This window comes from Diceros bicornis, chromosome 28, assembly GCF_020826845.1.
Source record: "Diceros bicornis minor isolate mBicDic1 chromosome 28, mDicBic1.mat.cur, whole genome shotgun sequence".
Taxonomy (NCBI): Eukaryota; Metazoa; Chordata; class Mammalia; order Perissodactyla; family Rhinocerotidae; genus Diceros; species Diceros bicornis.
Genome location: NC_080767.1, coordinates 4,305,245 through 4,327,833, shown reverse-complemented (window position 1 = coordinate 4,327,833; position 22,589 = coordinate 4,305,245). Strand labels below are relative to the sequence as shown.

General features: G+C 47.6%; 2 protein-coding genes and 1 long non-coding RNA gene across 3 annotated transcripts; all 3 read right to left on the bottom strand.

The window, feature by feature from the left end:
* Nucleotides 1-2,553: 2,553 nt before the first annotated feature.
* On the bottom strand, nt 2,554-4,798 carry SPAAR (small regulatory polypeptide of amino acid response). Its single transcript, XM_058523509.1, has 2 exons — nt 4,614-4,798; nt 2,554-4,064 (listed from the first exon to the last, which is right to left on the bottom strand). Exon 2 carries the CDS (start codon nt 3,918-3,920, stop codon nt 3,519-3,521), a length of 402 nt encoding a protein of 133 aa, XP_058379492.1. The 5' UTR covers nt 3,921-4,064; nt 4,614-4,798; the 3' UTR covers nt 2,554-3,518.
* A 1,117-nt stretch (nt 4,799-5,915) lies between these two features.
* Nucleotides 5,916-22,050, bottom strand: LOC131393092 (uncharacterized). Its single transcript, XR_009215857.1, has 3 exons — nt 21,942-22,050; nt 6,207-6,326; nt 5,916-5,968 (listed from the first exon to the last, which is right to left on the bottom strand). It is a non-coding gene; the product is annotated as an uncharacterized LOC131393092 (long non-coding RNA).
* HRCT1 (histidine rich carboxyl terminus 1) lies at nt 8,755-9,833 on the bottom strand. The gene has a single exon (XM_058523510.1). It carries the CDS (start codon nt 9,476-9,478, stop codon nt 9,179-9,181), a length of 300 nt encoding a protein of 99 aa, XP_058379493.1. The 5' UTR covers nt 9,479-9,833; the 3' UTR covers nt 8,755-9,178.
* Nucleotides 22,051-22,589: the final 539 nt, after the last annotated feature.

Below are 22,589 nucleotides of genomic sequence, written 5' to 3'. Positions count from 1 at the left end.
GCTATTGTGAATAACGCTGCAATGAACACAGGGGTGCATGTATCTTTATGCATTGGTGTTTTCAAGTTCTTTGGATAAATACCCAGCAGTGGAATAGCTGGATCATATGGTAGTTCTATCCTTGATTTTTTGAGGAATCTCCATACTGTTTTCCATAGTGGCTGCACCAGTTTGCACTCCCACCAGCAGTGTATGAGAGTTCCCTTCTCTCCACATCCTCTCCAACTAATGCTGTTTCCTGTCTTGTTAATTATAGCCATCCTGACAGGCGTGAGGTGATATCTCATTGTAGTTTTGATTTGCATTTCCCTGATAGTTAGTGATTTTGAACATTTTTTGAACAAAAAATGTCCTGTATTTTTTAATTGCTAAGCCTGGCAGCCCTCCTCCCTGCCTCTCTGCCCCGAACACTCCCCCACTTCCTGTCTCTACTCTGGTTGTTCCTCGTCAGCCCCTCCCTTTTGTCAGCCTGCTCCAGGGTGCTGGCCTTGACTGCCTTCCCTTCTCAAACTCCCTGCTCTCCTGGGACAGCTTCTTCTCGCACGCCCTCAGGTTCACTTCCACACCTAGCTGGCCTCCCCCAGAGTTTCCAAGGACCTTCCCTCCAGCTCCACTGCAGGAGCCACCGCTGCCCAGTAGCAAGAGCAGGTTTCAATGCTGGCGTCTGTGTGTACTCAGAAAGATTGTGCCTGCCCAGGCCGATAGCAAGGCCGCCTCTTTGTTGCTTCCTCATCTGTTGCCTGGAAGCATGCTTGCCAGATGTGGCATGAAGTACTTCCCCCAGGAGCTGGCTGTTGTCCAGCCTCGTCTCCTCCTGCTCAGTCAGGCTGAACCACTTATTCCCTGCCCCCACATGCTCTCTGGACCTCCGTTCATGCTGTTCCCTCTGTCTGGAACACTCTCTGCCAAATTCTGCTTGTTGAAGTGCCCTCTTTCCTTCAAGTCCAGATCAAGGGCCACCTCCTCCAGGTTGCCCTGGTTCTCCCAGTTCTCCCTCTCCTGAGCCTCTGAGTGTGTTATTTGTGTCCTTGTCCAGGTCACTAAATTGGGAGTTCACTGAGTGCTAGGACTGTGTCTGATTGACTCCCACATTCCTCAGGCAGGGCCTGGTACAAGTCGGTACTCAGCCAGTGTTTATTGAATGAAGGAGCGAATGACTGAATAAGAGAACAAGTGATGGAACAGATGAATAAATGCATGAGCAAATGAGTAAAGAAGACTCAGTGAGTAGATGGAGTGGGTGAATGGGTGGATGGAACGATGAATGAATGGGTGGATAGGTGGGTGGGTGGGTGGGTAGAGGGTTGAATGAGTGGATGGATGGGTGGGTGGGTGGATTAATGAGTGGGTGGATAGGTGGGTGGGTGGGTGGATGGATGAGTGGGTGGATGGGTGGGTGGGTGAATGGATGGGGGGTGTAGATAGATGGATGGATGAGTAGGTGAATGAGCAAGTGAGTAAATGAGGAGATGTCAGGGCTTGCCAGACTGCCCATCGCCTGCAGAATGAGGCCATGCTCACCCCCAATGCTTTGTTTTCAGAGTCATGTGATTCCAGCCCACAGACCCTCCTTCCACTGACCCTGGGAGGTTGCAACTGTGCAGCACAGGGACAAAGCCCTGGACCTGGGGTCCTGATACTTGGGTCCAGCTGAAGCGTACCTGACCTGGAACGGAGCTGACTTTGCTTGAGGGCAGAGAGGGGCTGAGGCCCACTCTTTCTCCTCTCTCAGATCTTGCACTGCTGTCTCTGCCCACCTGCAGCTCCCAAGCCCAGGCATTTCTTTGTGTCAGGACATACTTGCCCACCTCTGACTGGTCTGGACGCCTATGAGAACAGGCCCCTCGTGAGTTCCTGTGGAGGTGCACTGCCCAGGACCCCTTCAAAAGGACTTCAGGGGCAGCCTCAGCTGCACAGCTGCTTTGCCTGAGGGCAAACTCTGCGGGGGTGGGGCGCCTTCAGAAACTGCAAAGGAGTGCGGTATACTGATGGCCTGCATCATAATACAAGTTCTTCCTCTATCCAATCCTGCTTCCTCCTCTTTCTCCTCACAGATGTTGATCTCTATAAACATCTTGCACCCCAAACTTTGTCTCAGTGTTCACTTGCGGAGAACACAACCTACAACAGTTCCCTTTACTCCGTCTCCAGGCCTCTCTGCAGCCAGCTTTCCTTCCACATGCATATGAAGGCCCTGAGTAGGGGCTCAAGGGTCCAGGGTGACCAAGACATGGTCCCCAGGAGCTCCTGGCCTTGGGTGGTGCCTCTCCCCTCCCCCTGCTCCCCCCACTCCATCTCTTTCCGTCAGCCTGGCCTCTTACCCCTCTGCACCTCTGCAGCCTCAAGCATCCCTCTCCAAGAGTCCTTCCTGTGGCAGCCACATGGCCAGGCTGGCCTGTCTGGGCCCCATTAGAGGCCATAGCCCCCCTCAGTGTCCATCCTGCCCCCCGCAACAGGCAGGTCCTTGGAGAGCCACCCGTTCGGGGCTGGATGGAGCCATAGAGCCAGGATACTCAGAATTTTGCAGCCTTCAAACCATATTCTAAATATGGCACAGCATTTATTTCATGGGTACAGAGAAAACAGACTTTCTGTTAATAAAAACTGAACATCGTGTTTTTTTACATGCTCTCAAATGTAACATAATATTTTAACTTATTTGGAATTATCTTCCAGTTCGTGATTTTTCCATCATTCCTAAGTGATGCAAATAACTCACATTCTCTAAGAATAGAAGTGACCTGTTAGACTACAGTAATAAAGTCTCATTCAAAACATATTTCCAAGTCTTCTTTCTGTATTCCTGTTAATAAAACATCTCGTACTTTCTCTGACTCTTATTTTCTCTTCTGTTTCCCTTTGTGGTTTTCCAACCCTGATTCTTGGGAGACCCATAAAACAATACACATTTTCAGTTATGGGATAAATCACTTGTTCTCAGGAAGCGGCTCTTTGGTTTCAGAGTTTCAAGGCTGATTTCAGGCAGCTGGCGGCACAGGCCCCAGGACTGGCCTCTGTGTCCGGTGCACATGCTAATAGCAGAAATGCTCAAGAGGGGAGCCGAGAGGAGGTGGTTTATGAAAATGTCCACTTGAGGGCGCTGCTTCCTCTGGTGTCAATAGAACCAGTTTTGCAGGTATCCTGGGGTAACCTGAGTTGACCGGCACCTTGTTCACAATAAATTCCAGTGATATTTCGGTGCCGCCTGTAGATCAGCAGAGCTGGCCCACCATACACTCTGACACCATGTCCCATCACTCACTCTTGGCACTCTAAGCCCCATCTGTGGGTAGGGTCCAGGTGTGCTCTCAGGGATCAGAGATTACTCCCACCTGGCTCCACCACCACGGATCTCCCAGGCTGGAGGGCACAGCAGGCTGGGATGAGATGGGACAGGGAGTTCACTAGATATAGGCGAGAAGGACCAGAATAACAGACTCAGAGGAGTGGGACTCCAGGGAAGGCTTGCTGGGGGGTGGGTGAGTCTGACCCACCAGCAGAACAAATCCTGGGGGCTATTAGGCCTCAATGACGGTCAAGAGGTCCTGGGCACCCACCACTGGTTGGGCATGGTGACCCAGCCCCGAGAAGAGGGAAGACTCCTGGCGAAATGTGGCCACTGTGAAACTGCGGCCAGGGCCCCCCTGAGGATCCGGGGCCCGCGAGTCACAGCTGAAGCAGCAGAGGACACAGGTGATGACCACAGTGACCACAAGCAGCACCACCACCACTGCAACCACTGCCGTTTCCATGGCCCCGTGTGGCAGCTGACCCGCTAAGCCAACTGGGGTGCGTCTTGGAGCCTTAGCTCCCTGTCTGGAGCAGAAGGCTCTTCCAGCCGCTCTCCCTGCCGTCTTCTGAGAAGATTCTGGTCGGATGTCCTGGGTCGTGCCCCCTCTAGGCCATTGGGCGCCTCTCATGGCCCTACTCTGACCTCAGTTGGTCTCTGTTGCTGTTTCCTAAGCCTCTGGCCAGGCTTCCAAGGGCTGTGGCTCCACAGGTGGCTTCTAGAAGAAGCGCCGTCCTGAAAGATGCACACTCAAGGCTCCCTGGACCCGGAGGAGCTGGAAGGAGGGGGCAGAAGACTTTGTTCAGAGGGAGCCTTGCCAACACAGCCCTCTGGTGACACCTACAAATTTCAAGGGAGTTTGCACACTCAGACCAAAGACAAAACACTCCCCATCCTGTGAATGTGGGATGCGCCAGGGATCCTCCCCTAGAGGAACCTTGGCCCAGTCCTCGAATCAGCCTATCTGCTGCCTCCCAAGACCCCTGTCCCTGTGCTGGGGGCAGGGACACAGGTGGGGAGGAAATGCCAGCTCTGGACAAGGTAAGGGAGCACTGCTGGGTCTCCACGAGTGCATGGGGGCTGTGGCAGGGGCTGTGGGGAGGGTCTCTTTTGTTTGGCCTCCTTTTCTGGACGGGGTTGGGAGAGTGCTGTTTAGATAGGGCAGGGCAGGCTCCGCGGGATATCTGAGCCCCTTCAGTGACACACTGTGGGGCTCCTTTGCCCTGTGGTTCCGGAAGAAGCCCTCTTCTGTGCCAGCCTCCCCCAGCCCTCCCTGCTGCCTGCTCACGCCCGCTACCCACATCCAGGTGCTGTGAAAACTTACCCGGGGCTCCCGGAAGGACAGCTCTGGCTGTACGCAGTGCCCTGGCCTCCTGACCTGGTGGCTGCCCCAGGGGCCAGGCCATGGCACACTCATCCCTGGCTGCTGCAGCCCTGCTCCTGCCTGGGACTAGGCTCTGAGAGGTCTGAGTGGCTGTGAGCACTTCCTGAATTCCTTCCTCCAATTGTGAGTGAGGGCCCAGGACCTGCACAACTGCCTTCTCCCCTTGGTGACCACACTTACCCACACACCCTCAAACACCCCCCATGCCATTCCAGTCCTGCCCCCTGCCAGGTTCTCCAGGGTAGGGGCGGGGGGGGGGGCGGGGAGGATGTCGTCGGCCAGGCCCAGGCCACCGAGGAAGTCTGCCAGAAGGGGCTCCACCCTGACTCTCAGTCCTCTCAGTCAGTCACAGCTCTGTCACAGCCAACACCTCCTGAGACCACCACCACTTCCAGAAAGGAGACTGGGTTATTAGCCTCACTTTACCCAAACTCAGAAATGGAGTAGTGAGAAACGATAACTCCAGGTACTAGACACAGCCAGGTGTTAGCTCCTAGAATCGTTCCAGCAACGCTGTGAGGTGACGTTGTCTCATTTCAGATAAAGGTGCTGACGGTCACAGAGGTTCAGCAGCCTGCCTGTGGCCTATGCTAATGAGTAGTGGTAACCAGAGCACCAAATGCCCAAGGAGGGGTTCTTTCCTTCCCTCCTAGGTTAATGCTCTTCCCAGGTACCACGGACCACAAAGCAATTGCCTCATTCTGCAGTTTTAGTAAATCAGAGTGTGAAGGACGAAGAGGGCCAAGGGCTAGCCCAAGATCACACAGCCTGAGTCCTTTGCAATTACTCCAGGGCACTAGTGAAATTTCTTTTTTTTTAATTTTTTTAATTAATTTATTTATTCTTATTTTTTTTGTGAGGAAGACTAGCCCTGAGCTAACATCCATGCCAATCCTCCTGTTTTTGCTGAAGAAGACTGGCCCTGGGCTAACATCTGTGCCCATCTTCCTCCACTTTATATGGGATGCTGCCTCAGCATGGCCTGACAAGCAGTGCCTGGGTGCTCGCCCAGGATCCGAACCCGGGCCGCCAGCAGTGGAGCACGCACACTTAACCGCTACGCCATGGGGCCGGCCCTCCAGCGAAATTTCTTTAGTACCAGTTTTAGGAAACCGCCTACACACAGACTGGGAGAGTGACTGTCCAGAATAAATGATGCCCTGTAAGTTCTCACTCTTCCCTTTTCTAGAATGGTTAGACAACCTGGGCTCGCACAGGCAGAGGAGGTGCGTGGAGCAAGCTGGGGCCGTGACAGGAAGCTGGACACCTTGAATTCTTCGTATTAACTGGAGCAACTAGGAACAGAGAGAAAGAAACATGATGAGCAATCAGCGGTGCTGGGGTTTCACATTGAATTACCAAGATCAACTAGTGGATCCGGGAGATGGAGGGCCCCAGGAGGACTGAGTTTCAAGCTGGGTTATTTGCTCCTTTGACTTCTTGTTTGCTTGTTCTTTGTGGGTGCGTGTAGTGGAGGCCATGTAGTTCAGCATTTTTAAACTGGAATAAAGGACAATTGCTCAGCTCTTTTACCTTCTGCCTTGTATTGGTTTCCTTTTCTGTTTCTGAGATTTGCTGACCCGTCTTTGATTCATCTGTAAAATAGGCCTGCTGGTCCATCCTCATAATAGACATTCAGTATTTGACTGGAGGCTGTGGGGCACAAGGAGAGGGACCCGGGTTACATAGTGAGGACGGGCACAGTCTGCTTTGAAGGCTCTTATGGGTCTTCATGACCTCACATTGGCGGTTTGCAACATGAAATGACCAACGTGGAATAACCAGTGTGGCACCTTCAGCCCAGGGCAAAAAGAGTAACTGCTGATAAAGGCGGACAAAGGTTAGAGCCTTTCCCACAGTGCCCTCCCAGCTCTGCACCCGCCACACCGCCCCCAACAGCCCTGCACTGTGACAGGTGGCAGCAGCACTCTCAGGAGAGTTGAGAAGAGCAAGATGGCCATCGACCTTGGCCCACAAGTCAGAGATGTTTGTCGTTAGGGTTTTTCCCAGGTGTCTTCTCTTCTTCTTGGGAGTGTTGTAACCCTGCAACTTACAGCCCCTGCCCAGGAGCCCCAGATGCAACCGGGCTCCCAGATATCCATCACTTAGATATGTGTGTGTGCTCCCAGCATCCGTCATCTCAACTGATCGGAAAAAAGACCGCATCCCATATGTTCCACCTACATGAACCGGGACAAGGGGATGGCAGGCATCCTAAATAAAGAGCCTGCCAGTTCTCCCAGAGGCTGGAGGTCACACTTGGGAAGGGCAGGCCGTCAGAGACCAGCAGGAGGCTCTGCAGAGAGACGAGGGGGAGGGGAGGTCTAGGCCAGTGGGCTACAGACCTCCATCTGTTCAATGTGTCCTACCTTTCAGACACCCCAACACTGGGGGATAGAGTAGGAGCACGAGCTCCCTCAGCGAGGCCCCAGGAGCCCAAAGGCCCTCAGCTAATCCCCTCAGGGCCCTACGGCCATGCTTGGCGTCCCTCGGGCCCCAAACTTCTGGCAATGGTTATTCCCATCATATTTACTTTTCCAGAGAACATGGGGCTCTGAGAATCCTTCCTGATCATCTGTCTTGTGGTCTGGTTCTGCACTGGGGGGCAGGGAGCCCTCAAAGAGGTCTCAGATCTGCAAGAGCAGGGCCCTTGAATCCTCCCATAAATCTCTGGGGAAAGAGAGTGTGGTCAGGGCTCCAACAGAAATACAAAAATAATGATAATAATAATAAATTGGAAACCCACTGGAGGGAGCAACAAATCCTCTTTGGGCAAGGACAGAGAGAGAGGAAGGCACAGGGTGTTCTCTAGGGCCATGACTGGAGCAGTATGGATAGGACAAAAGGGCAAGGTGGGGCGGGGTGGGTGGGGGTTGGGAACTGATCCGGGGGCTTTGAATGGCCCACCATGAGGCAGAGACTTTATCAAGGGCAACGAGGAGTTTTGGCAGATACCTCAGGCGACAGCTTGGAGATGCTTCAGAAAAGGGCAGGGCTGGAGGCCAGCAGACCCAGAGGGGCTGCGGCAGGAACCCAGGCTGGGGGCAAGCTGGGACAGGCCCAGGGGTGGGAGGAGGGGAGGCGGATGTGAAGGACACTGCAGAGTGTGTGGTGACCCGTGGTCCATTTCCCACCCCTGAGTCTAGCGTGGCTGTCAGATTGAGTTTGCCTCCCTCTCCCCCTCCCCACCCCCAGCCCTCACAGAGAATCCACCGGGAAATAGGAAAGAAACAGGACGTTCTGTTCCAGTGAGTCACCAGGCCCTTGACTTTCTGGCCTGTTCTCAAGTCCCTCCCTACCACATCGCCTGGCCCCCAAGCCTCTCCTCCTTCCAAGTCCCCCCACCCAGCTCACAGTCACCGGCTGAAGGCTCAGAGTGTGATTTCCTTCCCAGCTGTGGAATCCCCCAATTATTGGTGGAATGTTTAGGAACACATCTCTGGCTCTGGCAAGAAGGAGTCTCTTATCTATCCCATCTTAGGGAAGAGGAAACTGAGACCCAAGGAAGCAAGCAGTCTCCCCAGGCCGCCCAGCACCACATCCTCCAGTTTAAAGAACCTCACCCCGCCCTCCCAGCCCCACGGCTGCAGGCAGGCAGGCTGGCTGGAGACTCAAGGCAGAGATAAGAAACCCTGCCCCAGTTATCAAGGAAACAGTAAATTCAACGCAGCCCACGAAGTGGGGCTTCTGCAGGTCTCAGAGCTCAGTCTGCCCTGGAGAAGGGCTAGAAAGAGCACTGAAGGTAGAGCCCTGGGCAGCCAACCTGGGCAGCCCACGCCTCCCCTTTCTGACTATCCCACGGAAGCCCAGAGCCCCAGTGGTGCACACAGAGCCCTGAACAGGGCTGCATGCAAACCCTGAATCCTCCCTCAGAGCTCAGGCCCCGTGCCCTTTGCACTTCCTGTCCCCGGAATTTCTCCCACTGCACAGCCACCCTGAGCCCCAGGCAGAAGGCTTTGCTGCAGGCACTCACTTCCCATCAGAGAGGGAGGTCCCAGCCCAATGCAACACAAGCCTGGCCACTCCCTCCCTCCCACTTGAGTTACAATCAAGAGCCTCTTTGCAAAATTTCTGAGTGGCTTTTATTGTCTTGTGTTAAGGCACCAGTAAACTGACGGTGCAGCCTCACACTGCCTTCTCCAAACGAAGGGCGTTGCCGGGGCCCCTCCCCGCTGCCCCGGCCAGAGGCCTGAGGAAGGCAGAAGTCCACTTCATGGTAGGTCTTCTGTGCGCGGCACATGGGGGTGATGAACAGGCCACCAATACTGGGGCCTGCTGGGAGTCACAGTCACAAGGTGGTGTCCATCCCCAAAGGACGACGCCCGCTCTCGCCCCACCCCGACCCCGGTGCTCCTCAGTCCTCTGCCTCTGCAGACACTGGGGCACAGCCTGCAAAGGAAGCCCCAGCAGGACCCGGGGGATGGTGCCCGGAGTTCGCCACAGGAACATCTGTGTCCACTTGTCCTGGTGATGGCAGTGCAGGCCGTGACTGTCCTTCACAGGCATCAGTGGTGGTCCCGGTGGGCGTGGTGGTGGACCTGATGGTGGAGGCCCACGTGGTGCAAGGGAGGCCCATGGCCAGGATGATGGGGATGGTGAAAGTGTCTCGGGTGGCCCCGGGCTGGGAAGACCCAAGGCTGGGCCCACCGGACTCGGTTTCTCCTTGCAGCCAGATTCCTCTCCATATCGTGGTCCCGCGGTCCGTGGTTCAGGCAGGTGGCCAGCAGCAGCAGCAGCAGCAGCACTGCCACAGCAGCACTCGTGATCAAGCTCACGAGGGTCGTGCTCCCCAGGAGGCCCAGCATCTGGGAGCTGGACAGTCCCCTCCACTCGGCGGCTCCCTACTGCTTCCTCCCCTTCCGCAGCCTCTGCTCAGCCCTCACAGTCACTGGACTTTGTTGTCTCAGTGCCTGTGGTCTGGAGAGCAGCCAGGGAATGTGGGCACAGCCTCTTTGGGCTGGAGCTGCCGGCCAAGGGTGAAGCCAGGCGACTGTTAACTCTGGGGAGACCCACAGGGAGGCTGGGTGGGGACAGAGGAGCTGTTAGGAGGGGCCATGGAGGGAAGAGCCCTGAGGCTGGAGATAAGGGATCCAGGGCCATGGGCTCTCCCATCCCTGCTGCCTGGCCAAGTGACCAGGCCAGCCCCTTCCCATCCCTGGGCCTCACCTCCCTCCTCTTTTAGAGACAATACAGCACATCAATTAAGAACATGGGTTCTGGAATTGTATGACACACTAGCTCTGTGACTGTGCACAAGTTACTTAACCTCTCTGTGCCTCAGTTTCCTCACCTGTAAAATAGCTAATAAGAGTATCTTCTCACATAGCGTTTTCTGAGGATTCATGGAGTTAAGACTTATTAAGCACCTAAACCAGTTCCTGATACGTGTTTGCCATCAATATTCCTGCAGTGGAGTTTAGACTAGGTGACTTGTGAGAGCTGCCATCTGAGGGTCTGTGGCCCCCTGTCCCGCAGCCCAGAGTCCTCCGGGACTGAGTCCGGTTCTGTGGAACGGATCGTCCTGCACTTCAGGAGCCCAGTGAGGCACCACAGGCAGATTTTCACCATCCAGGGAAGCTGAACCACTAACCGTCTCTGGGTCCTCGGCTCTGCCAGGTCTGGGAGCCAAGAAGGTCTGGGTGGTAGCCCACGGCTGCAGGAGGCAGGAAGGAGTTCACGGAGCTCAGAGAGGCCAGGTCCCAGTCCAGCCTCCTGGTTCCCAGTTCGACAGTCTCAACTGGCCATAAACGGCAGGCTCCTTGCTCCGTCCCCCCTCCCTCCAGCAGCCATGACGCCATTCCTGCCTGGTGGAGAATTTACAGAGCGGGCAGGACCTGAGTGGTCACAGACACCTCTCCCGCTCCTAGTCCCGATCCACTCTGTTTGTCCTAGATAAGCACTTGCCCCTCCCACTCGCACGCCTCAGGGACCTGCACCCACTATCTTCCTGGGCAGCCCTTTCTGCTGTGGTTTTGTCTGGCCGTTCTCAAAGCTCTTCCTCACACGCAGTGGGGCCTCCTCAAAGCTGCAGTTCTGCGTCTGGGTCCCCAAGGCCACTGGTCCCAGGGCCCTCCACGCTGAGGCTCCCGCCACTTCCTCTCCACTCAATCCTAGGTGTGTGCTCATCTCCCTGCCACCTGGAGGAATGTTCCGGCAGCCAGCAAGTCTGGCTCTGGGTAAACTTGGGCACGCCCCTTCCCTGAACCAGCCTATTTCCTCCCCTGGGAAAGTGCCAGGGCAAGAGGTGACCTCCAAAGACCTTCCCTCTCTGACCTCAATCCAAGATGAGCTCTCTCAGAGAGGCCTCAAACCCTTAGTGAAAACTTCTTTGGATGAAAAGGCCACACATTCCCTTCAACCAAACTGGGCTCAGGGAGCAGCAGGTCTAATGAATCCTGGGGTAGAGAGGCACTTGAACTTTTAATGACATTGGAGCAAGAAGTCCCTCCTGCCGGCTTCTGGGGCCATGGAACCCAGCTGCCTTCCCCAGGGGCCTGTTAAGGAGGGAAGTCTGCTGGAAGGAGGATGAGGAAAGCAAACGGAACGTTCTCCTTCTCCAGAGCTTCTCTAAGCAGACTCCCAATCCACCCCAGCGACTAGAGGGGGGCAGGGCCCTGATGCCCGCAGACTTGCAGGACTTCAGTCCGCACAAAGGGCCTCTTGGAATTGCTCAGACCCAGCTCTCACTGAGGCTGGAGAAGGGAAGAGACTTGCCTGAGGTCCCTCAGCTTTATAGGGTACTCTCTACAGCAGGTAATCGAGGCGGCCCTATTCCTGGAGTGAGAGGGTGTCCAGAGTGAGAGTCTGAGGTCTGCTGGGGCCCTCCGCAGAGACAAGAGGGAAGAGGATGTGTACCTGGGACCACTCTGAGGGGAAGGGATGGGGGCAGCCCCACCCCCTCACACACACACACACACACACACACACACACACACACAAACCACATTTATTTTCTTAGGTGCAGGGTCACTCCCCACTGCACAGAAGGTAGGATCCCAAGGTGGACATTTTATCAGATGCTTTGGGCACTCGGGGGATGGTGTTGAGACCACAGTCCTCTGGGACTTCAGAAGTGACTGAGACCTTCTTGGAGACCTGACTGGACACAAGGGCTTGCAGGATTGATGACTTTAGAGGCACGTGGGGATGCATCTAGGGATCCCCCAGCTCAGAAAAGCTGAGCTGGGGTGTTGTCGTTGTATTTCTCCCATAGGGTTGGGTCTTCTCCACATTCCACAAGCAACCGTCCTAGCTGAGGGACCAGAGTTCCAGACCACGTGGCTGATAGGTCAGCCTTTTGGAGTTCATATCATTTAGCTTCATGCCCATACTTTCCAGGGTGCAGACTTATGCATATAGTGCCATGAGTATGTGCACTTGTAAACCAACACTGCTCTGTGGGCAAATTCATGCACTGAGAATATTGTGCGCACACACTGATGCACATATGCACAAGTGCATGCAAGTTCCATACAAACTCACAAACTGCTTGTACTAGCTGCAAGTGGTTGCTGGTTGTCCGGTAATAGCAATCATTGTTTTCACTGATTGGTGGCACCACCTAGTGGTCACACTGTAAATAAATCAGTTTCATATTTTGACCTGTCGAACACTACAGTATCCTGATTTTTGTTTATAGATCATGATTTGAACTTATGCATTTAATTCCTCTCTGTTCCAAATTCTGGTCAAGAAACTTTAAGGAATTTCTACAAGATACAGTGCAGATGGAACCAGACTGATAGACGTGTTGACTACGGAAAGGCACTCGGAGAGGTAATGGAGGGTCTGCCTCCCTAAAGCCCTACGACAGACAGCCAGGACTAGGAACAAGAGTGAGGTGGGGACAGCCAGGGGTCGAGCTGAGTGACCTTGGGAACTGCACAAGTGGCTGCTCACAGAGCAGGTGGCCAAGTCTTAGCCCATCTTTTGTTTTGCACAGAAAAGCAGGGACATTGGCCAGCAGGTTCCTAATCTGGGGGATCATGCGATCTAGAGAAGGGAGACACTTGCCCAGCTAACCTTGGGCTGCCTAGGCAAATACTGAAAAGAGGCTGCCAGGCACAGCAGCAACCTCTCTTCCTCTTCTCAGGAGCTCCCCTTGCCCTAATCACAGCCAACTAGACCTCCTAGTCTAGAAAAGTAAAGCTGGAACAATCAAGTTTTTTTTCTTTCTCCTTTGCCTGGAACCAACATGCTTGAAAATGATCTACATTATGTTTTATAGAATCATTGCAAATCCCAATCCCAAAGAAACATAATCTAGGTCCCTCTGTAAAGTGAGCAAATAGAGAAAAATTACTAGACACATTAGAAAAGATATAAGGTATTGTATCCTTGTTACCTGGGTTACTGGAATCTAAAAAACTGAGAAAGAGTAAAATCCCCAAATTTACCTCCTAAATAATATTCAAAAGGTCAATCCACACATGAATTTGGGAAAATATGCAAAATAAGAAATCTATTTTAGATTAAAAACCAAATCAGGAAAGACTGCTTTGAGAACCTTCCCCATAACTCTGAAAAAAAGAATGAAGAAATTGAGAGAGAGAGAGAGAGGAAATGCCCAGGAAATCCAATATACTTATATAACAGACATTCCAGAAGTAGAGAACAGAGCCCATGGAGAAACAATCACCAAAGACATACAGAAAATTTCCTGTCCTGGGGATTAAGTCTTGAGATCAAAGGTGCACTGAGGACTAGGCAGACCACTTGAAGAGGCCAGGCCAGACCATCTAGGTATGTCCAGGGGAAATTTTAACCTTAAAAATGTTACATGAAAAAAATGTATAAAGGAAAGGAAAATGGTACAGCCACTGTGAAAAACAGTTTGGCAGTTTCTTACAAACTAAACACACTTTACCATAGTATCCGGCAATCTCGCTCCTTGGCATTTACCTAAAGGAGTTGAAAACTTATGGCAGAAATGAATCAAACACAGTCACAGCCTCAGAGAGCCGAAGGTCAAGGTCCTGGGGACAAGCCAAGACGGATCTGAAAACATCAGATGATTTCAGCATCTTGGGAATCTCAGCCACTTCCTTGCTTGTGGGTGTCCACTTGGTGCCTTTTGGATTAGACTCGGGGCAGAACCTTCCTGGAGGACATTTGGAAATATGTGGGATGACTGGGGAGACGGGGTCAGCATTTCAAGCACAGGGAGCCAGGGATGGTAAACATCCCGCAATGAGCGGGACCCTCCTGCATGAGGAAGAACTGTCCTGTCCAAAACACCAGTAGTGGACCTGTTGAGAAACCCAGAAGTAGAAAAGGATGACACCCTGTTCCTGCCCTCTGGATAAGGACTCTGAGGTTTGTTCTCCAACCCACATGAGGTCAGCGCCATTATTTCTGTGGAAGCAAGAAGGAGGAGCTTCCTCAGGTACCGAGTCACATAATCCAATTCTATGTCTCTTTAAGGGTAGGAAAAACACCCTGGGAGAGTCAGGGACACGAAAGGGTTGGCTCCCAGCAGGAAACCTGTCTGATTATGAAGACTGCCAATGGCAGTGTTCAATTAGCCCAGCCTAATTGGCCTTCTAGGAGCCTGTCCCCAGACCTCAGGGTGCCAGGCTCCAGCAGCAGGCCCTAAAAGGCCACAGGAACAGAATGCCACTTCTGGGGGTGGTGCCCAGTGAAAATGAGTCATCCCCCTGGTCTAATCTCAGGGGCTGGAGCTCTGGAAGATGGGGGTGTGGGTGGGTGTCCCACATAACCCTGGCTGAAGGACATGGAGGTCCCAAAACTTCACAGATCTCAGAAGGCCTTGGTCAAGGGACAGGTAAAAGTGTGAGAACTCCAAGGGAGGCAAAGGACTTGAATAGACATTTCTCCTAAAAATAGAGGATATGTGAATGGCGAATAAGCACATGAAAAGATGCTCAATATCACTAATCATTGGAAAAATGCAAATCAAAACTACGAGATACCATCTCACACCCATTGGCAGCTACTATTGAATGGCTACTGTAAAAAAAATAGAAAATAACAAGTGTTGTCAAGGTTGTGGAGAAATGGGAGCCCTGGTGCACTGCGTGGGAATGTAAAATGGTGCAGCTGCTGTGGAAAACAGTACGGAGGTTTCCCAAAAATTAAAAATAGAATCATCATGTGATCCAGCAATTCCACTTCTGGGTATATACCCAAAAAAAGCAGGGTCTCAAAGAGATATTTGTACATGCATATTCATAGCAGCACTATTCACAATAGCCAAGAGGTGGAAGTAACTCAAGTGACCATCAGCTGATGAATAGATAAGCAAAATGTGGTACATGCATACAACAGAATATTCTTCAGCCTTAAAAAAGAAGGAAATTCTGTAATATACTACAACATGGATGAACCTTGAGGACACTATGCTAAGCAAAATAAACCAGTCACAAAAAGACAAATGCTGTATAATTCCACTTATATGAGGTATTTAGAGTAGTCAAAATCATAAAGACAGAAATTGTAATGGTGGTTGTCAGAGGCTGGGGGGAGAATGCAGAGTTATTGTTTAATAGGTATAGATTTTCAACGAAAAGAGTTATGGAGATGCATGATGGTGATGGTTGCACAACAGAGTGAAGGTATTTAATACCACTGAACTTTACACTTAAAAATGGTTAAGATGGTAAATTTTGTTATGTGTATTTTACCACGATAAAAATATACATTTATAAAAAAAGTAAAATAAAATAAATGGAGCAGTATACCAGGTTCATAGACTGAAAGATTCAATATCAGTTATCCCTAAATTGATCTATGGATTCACTGCAATTCCTACGAAACTCTGAAATTTTTTTCTTTTTTTTAGAACTTATCAAGCTGATTCTAAAATGTGTATGAAATCATCAAGGCACTCATGAGGGAGAACAACAAGGCAGTTGTGCCCGTCTTACTAGATATCAAGAATTATTCTTTACTGCAATAAACAAAAAATTTTTTAAAAAAAGAATTATTCTAAAGCTATCGTAATTAAGACAGTGGAATATTGCTGTAATAACAGACAAATAGACCACAATAAAGAATTCAAAAAAGACCCGAACATACAGGGAAATTTGATTTAGGATAGAACTGGCATTGCAAATTGTTGGCAAAGGGATGTATTTTCAACAAATCTTCTAGGGAAATTGGTTATGCATATAGAAAAGTTTTACTGGGGTAGTTTTTTCTGATGTGGTGACTTTTGAGCTGAGGTCTGAATGAAGAATCAGCCATGTAAACATCTGGAGTTGGACGTGGGGGTCGCAGGAGTTTTCCAAGTAGAAGGAACAAAAAGCTCAAATAAGAATGAACTTGGCTTGTCTGAGGGAGGAGAAGAAGGACTCCCGGTTAGTGGAAGAGAGAGGAGAATGAGAAGCCAGGAGAAGAGTGGAGGGAGAAGATCACCACCATCCAGGGGTTCTGGGGTAGAGGATATTGGATGGGACTAGGTGGCAGTAGTGAAAAAAGAAAAAAGCAAGCAGATTCTGCCTATGATTTGCTGGTGAAGTCAGTAAGACTTGTCAGTGGAGTGACTAGGTTGGTAATGGAAAGAGAGATAAGTGTGATTACTAGGATTTTAGCTGAAAAAGTACACTGAGATGTGGGAAGGCTGAAGGATTGGGGGAGAACCAGTAGTTTATTTCAGCCAAGTTATCTCTCAATGTCCAGCAGATAGCCAAGTGGATGTGTGATGAGAAGGCTGAAGTTGATATGATTTTTGATCCTTCGTAAGAAATTTGTTTTTTTCTCTTGGGGGGATTTTAGGAATTTTCTACCAAGGGAGCTCTGAAATATGTCTAAGTATGAGTGGTTTTGTGTTTGTTTTCCTTCAATCTGTTTAGCGAGTCCTTTTAATCTGTAGCATACTCCTTCAGCTCTGATAAATTTTCTTCTGCCAATCTAGGTAGAGATGATAGATAGAGAGAGAGAGAGAGAGAGAGAGAAAGAGAGAGAGAGAGAGATAGACAGATAGATATATCATTTCTTCCCCTGGCCTCCATTCTTTCCATTCCATCCACTTGGAATTCCTATTATTTGGGATGGAAATGATGGAACTATATTTCGTATCACTTGATATTTCTTTCCACATATTTACCTTTTTGCACTGCATCTGGAAGTATTCCTCAGCTTGACCCTCTGTCTTGATAATCTGCTCTTCAAATGTGTCCATTCATATTCAGCTAATCCAAGGAGGTTCTTGTGGGTTTGTTCGTTTGTTTTATTTTGTTTGTTTTTATTTCAACAATCAACAGAGTCTCTATTGGTTTTTATTTTCATATTAGCTTTTTATTTTTCCAAGGATGAAAAATCCATTTTTGTGCCTCTGATGGTATTAATCACACCTCTCTCTCGAAGTCTTCTGTTTACTTTATTTTGTTTCCTTCAATGTTAGTTCCTCTTTGTTGGGCTTGGTTTCTCTCTTTTAGGGTGTTGGTTTTCCTTAAATGTGTGCTTATTCTTATTGGTAGGCTCATCTTCTTATTTAATATTCCCTATTGGCCTGCCTCTGGATTCGGCTTCCATTTACTATCTCCAGGAATTATAAGGGAGGGGCTGGAGGTGTCACTGGAAAGATATCTTGGTGGCTCCCCATTCCTCCAGGGACTTCTCTGAGTCTCTGCTTCAAGCACTGACAATGACTGACTCAGTTGGAGGGCAAATACCTCTGATGCTCACTACCTGAACCTGCCCACTTGCTGCAAAGTAGAGTTCCCACCCAGTCATCCTGATGGTTGCCTCAGGCCTTCCTCCTGCTCCTCAGAACTGTTGCCTCTGAGCTGACAACACCTCCAGAACCACTCCCCTTACTCCAGTAATCCTTTTCTTACTTTGTTTCCCTTTGGTTTCCTCCAACAATCCAATCTCATTTGCTTACCATTTTTCAGGAATTACTCAACATTTCTGATCTGCTGGTGACAGTCTCTCTGGTTTTTCAGGGCTATTAAAAATTGATTGTCATTTAAACATATACAAGTTATATCTTCTACAACTTTTCAGAAATATCTCCAAACAATGATTGAGTCTCCAAACCGGGCTGGTGCCAAGGACTCAAGACCTTACTTTCTGGACCAAAGTTGGGACATATTTTTCTGATTTGTAAATTTATTAATTTGAAAAGCCATCCAGATTCATAAAAGCGAAAGTGGATGTGAGGATTTACCCTCATTGAAAATGACATAAAGATAATTATAAAACTTAGAGAAGAGGACATATCAGTGAATAGACTGCTGGATTCTGAGAGAAGAGATTCTTTTAACGCAGATATGGCTTCTTCCCTCAAAGTGTCCTAGCAGTGAGAAACCAGCAGGGCCCGAGGTGGGGACAGGATGGACAGCCACATAACCAGGGCACACAGATTTCATGTCTACCAGATTCCTGGATCTATCATCCGACTGCCATGGGGACCTGCCTGGGCCTGGGCCCTGGAATTCAGGGCTTCACAGCTGTTCCAACCCCCCATCCCCAAAAGTTGTGAAGAATGGCCTGATGCCCACCAGGTGGAGCCCAGGAGCTGGAGCCCATCAGCTCACCCACTAATCAATACTGCTCCTATGACAAGAATAAAATGTCATGAGGAAGAAGTGTATTCCAGAAATAGAAGGAGAGTTCAACACTAGGAAAAAATATGTATTGATGGAAATCACTTCCTTATCATATTAGAAGGAGAAGAGCTATACAATCAGGACATAGTAAAAGACCTGGGTTAGTGGAGAGACAAATAGTGTTCCTGGATGAGAAAACTGGATTTCATAAAGATGTCAATTCTGCCTTCAAATTAGTCGATAAATTAAAGACAAAATCTCAGAAGAATTTTTATGAAATTTGACAAGCAGATTGCAAAATTTATCTGGAAAAGAATATGCGCAAGGATAGCCAAGAAGTTATCGAAAAAGGCTAGTAAGAGGGCATTAGCTCTAGCAGATAGCAATATACACTATAAATCTATAGCAATTAAAATAGTGTGGTATGAGGGTAGTAAGACACAGTAAAATTTTCTTAGAACATAGCAGTAGGTCTAGAAAGAGACCCATAAATATATGGGAAATTTGTATTGGTAAAGACGGCATTTTTAAATTAGTGAGAAAAGGATTACCATCATGGGGCCAGCCCTGTGGCTTAGTGGTTAAGTGTGCAAGCTCTGCTACTGGCGGCCTGGGTTCGGATCCTGGGTGCGCACCGACCGACGCACCGCTTGTCCAGCCATGCTGAGGCGGCGTCCCACATACAGCAACTAGAAGGATGTGCAACTATGACATGTAGCTATCTACTGGGGCTTTGGGGGGAAAATAAAGGAGGAGGATTGGCAATGGATGTTAGCTCAGGGCTGATCTTCCTAACAAAAATAAATAAATAAATAAATAAATAATTTTTTTTAAATGCTAAAAAAAAAAAAGGATTACCATCACAATAAATTCTGTGGGGGCAAGTAAAAAAACCTACCATACCTCACTCAATGCATAAATAAATAAATCCAGACAAAATAAGAGTGAAATTTTAAGAAAACTTTAAAAGTATTAGAAGAAAATATAGAAAGGAGAATGTATTTAAAACCTTGGAGATTTGAAGCAAGAGATGAAAGAAAGAAAGGGAGAAAGAGACAGAGGGAGAGAGGAAGGGAAGAAAGAGAAAGAAAGAAATTGACTACCCAAAATAATTAAACTTCTATGTAACAAAAGACACCATAAACAAACAAAAAAGGCAAATGACAGAAAATACTTGCCACACATATAATAGTCAAAGGAATACCATAGAGAACACATAGAGGATTCCTTAGAAATCAATATTTTTCAAAATTAGAAAAATGGGCATAAAATATGAAAAGACAATTAACAAAAGGGAAATTTTAAATAGCAAAAATTGACTTATGCAATTATGCTTAACATTACTACTAATCAGAGAAATGCAAAATAAAACAAGAGATCCCTTTTCATCCATCATAATGCAAAATTTAGAAGGCTGAAAACGCCCAGCATCTGTCAGTATACGGAGAAATGGGTACTGTTGTATACTTGGTGGAGACTTAAATTAAGACAGCATTTCTGAGAGCAACTTGGTTGCATCTTTCAAAAATTTAAATAATCATACTTTTGATCCAATAACTCCCTATCAAGAAATCTAACCTAGAGAAGTATCTGTATGTGTGCCAAACAGTTGTATAAAATTATGTTCTTTATAGCATTGTTTGCACGGCAAAAGAAAAAGACTGGATATAACCTAAATGTCTAAAACAGGAAGTGGTCAAATAAGCTAGAGTATATTCACATGATAGAATATTATGTACCACCTTGAAAGAAACTAATTATATGGAAATGTCTACAATACAATATTGTAATTTGTTAAAAGCAAGCCTCACATATCAAGGAAAGACATAGAGGATTTTTTTAAGGACCCAAATAAAACTTTTAAAATGAAAAATACAATTTATGAGATTAAAAATACATTGGATGACTAAATGCTACATGGATCCAGGAACAGAAAAAGAACATTAGTGGAAAAACTGGTGAAATTTGAATAAAGCCTATAGTTTAATTGATAGTGTTGTAACAATGCTAATTTCTTAGTTTTGATAAATATACTATGGTTATATGAGGTGTTCACATCAGGGAAAGCTTGGTGAAGCATATACAGGAAATCTATGTACTATCTTTAGAATTCTGCTGCCAATCTAAAATGATTTCAAAAAAAAAACGCACTGGATAGGGTTAATGGCAGATTAGAAACTGCAGAAGAAAATATTAGTAAACTTGATAACGTAGCAATAGAAACTATCCAAAATGAAACGGAGAGAAAGAAAGAACAGAGCATCAGTGAGCTTTGGGACAACTTCAAGTGGCTTAATATATGTACAATTGGAATCCCAGGAAAAAGGGTCGTGGACAGAAAAAATATGTGAAAAAATAATGGTAAAATTTTCCAAATTTGATGAAAACTATAAATCCACAGATCCAAGAATCTCCACAAGCCCCAAGCAGAAGAAACATGAAGGCAACTACACCAAGGCACATCAGAACCAAATCGCTTAAAACCAATGATAAAGAAAAATATTAAAAGCAACCAGAGAAAAAGACACGTTATGCACAGAGGGACAAACATCAGAATGGCAGCAGACTTCTTGTCAGAAACAACACGAGCCAGAAGACAGCAGTGCAACATCTTCAAAATACTAAAAAGAGAAAAAAACAAACTACTGTCAGAGCTATGAACCAAGCAAAAATCCTTCTCAAAAATAAAAGTAAAATAAAAATATTTTCAGACATAAAAAAATTGAGATACTTTACTACCAGGAGATGAGATCTGCAAGAATGTTAAAAGACTTCCTTCAGGTAGGATACCATAAGGAAACTGGGACATATACAAAGCAATTAAGAGCCCTGAAAGTGTTAAATACGTGAATAAATATGAAAGAGTTTCTCCTCTATTTGTAAACTTCTTTTAAAAATAGTCGACCATGTGAAGCAAAAGTAATAAGGTATTATAGGACATAGAACATATTTGGAATGAAAATATATGACAACAATAGCTCAAAGCCCACAAGAGGGGAAATGGAAGTGCACTGTTACAAGGCTTATACACTATAGCTGAAGTGGTATAATATTAATTAAAGGTATAGATGGGTTATAGTTAAAGCAACCACTAAAAATAAAAGACAACCAGTATGCCAATAAAGAAGATAAAATGAAATCATAAAAAATACTCAATAAATCCAAAAGAATACACAAGAAAATTAAAAAGGGAACAAATAACAGATGGGACAATAAAAAACAAATAGCAAGATAGAAGATTTAAACCCAACTATATCCATAATTATTTTAAATGTAAATGGTCTAAACATCCCAATTAAAAGGCAGAGATTGTCAGATTGAATTTTAAAAGACCCAACTCTATATTAATAGCATACAAAGTAGATTTTAGAGGAAAGAATATTAACAGGGATAAAGAGGGTCATTTGAATATACCAAAGGGGTCAATTCATTGAAAGGACATAACAATCTTAGAAGTTTATATTTCTAATAACAGAGCTTCAAAATACATGAAGCAAAAACTAACAGAACAGAAAGGAGAAACAGACAAATCTATAATTGTAGCCAAAGATTTCTTCATCCCTCCCTTATTAATTGAAAAACAAGCAGCCAGAAAATAAGTAAGAATACAGGAGATTTGAACAACATTCTCAAGCAACTCAACATAATTGGCATCTATAGAACACTCCACCCAATAACAGCAGGCTACACATTCCTTCAAGTGCACAGAGAGCATTTATCATAGCACAGGGCAGGCCACCAGGATTTCTCATACCTTCCAACTCTGAGTTGCAGAGGCTGAATTTACGGTCAGTGCAGCTGAGACATTGAGGGCTCCCTTTCTCTCTGAGGTCCCTACTCAGAGGGTGGAGGTTCTACCCAGGTACAGCAGCCAAAGAATACTTGGACCCTGATCTCACTCATTCCAGCTTGTAGAGAATTGGGAAAGGCAAGTTGAGAAGACCAGAGGGTAATGCCCCTCCCCTAGCACCCAGAGCAGTGGCTCAGACACTTTGTCCAGGGAAGAAGAAGTCTATAAGAAGAGAAAATTCCAATGTTCTCCCTCAAAGGAACTGACTTTATTTGAAACAATGTGGAGAAGTTAACTCTAAAAGTGCTCTTAAAAACAATGGACAATAATATAAAGACAAACGTCCTGATTTAAAAATGAGCAAAGGATCTGAAAAGGCGTAAAAATGGCCAATAGGCATATGAAAAGATACTAAGTATCATTAGTCATCAGGAAAATGCAAATCTAAACCACAATGAGATCACTTCACACCCACTAGGATGGCTACAATCAAAAAGGCAGATAATAGGGGCCGGCCTGGTGGTGCAAGCAGTTAAGCGCGCATCAGATCCCAGGCGCGCACCGACACACTGCTTGACAAGCCATGCTGTGGCGGCATCCCATATAAAGTGG

What these genes read in the sequence shown, in the direction of transcription:
- SPAAR (XM_058523509.1), bottom strand. Translation starts at nt 3,920, where the DNA reads ATGAGAGGCGCCCAATGGCCTAGAGGGGGCACGACCCAGGACATCCGA.
- HRCT1 (XM_058523510.1), bottom strand. Translation starts at nt 9,478, where the DNA reads ATGCTGGGCCTCCTGGGGAGCACGACCCTCGTGAGCTTGATCACGAGT.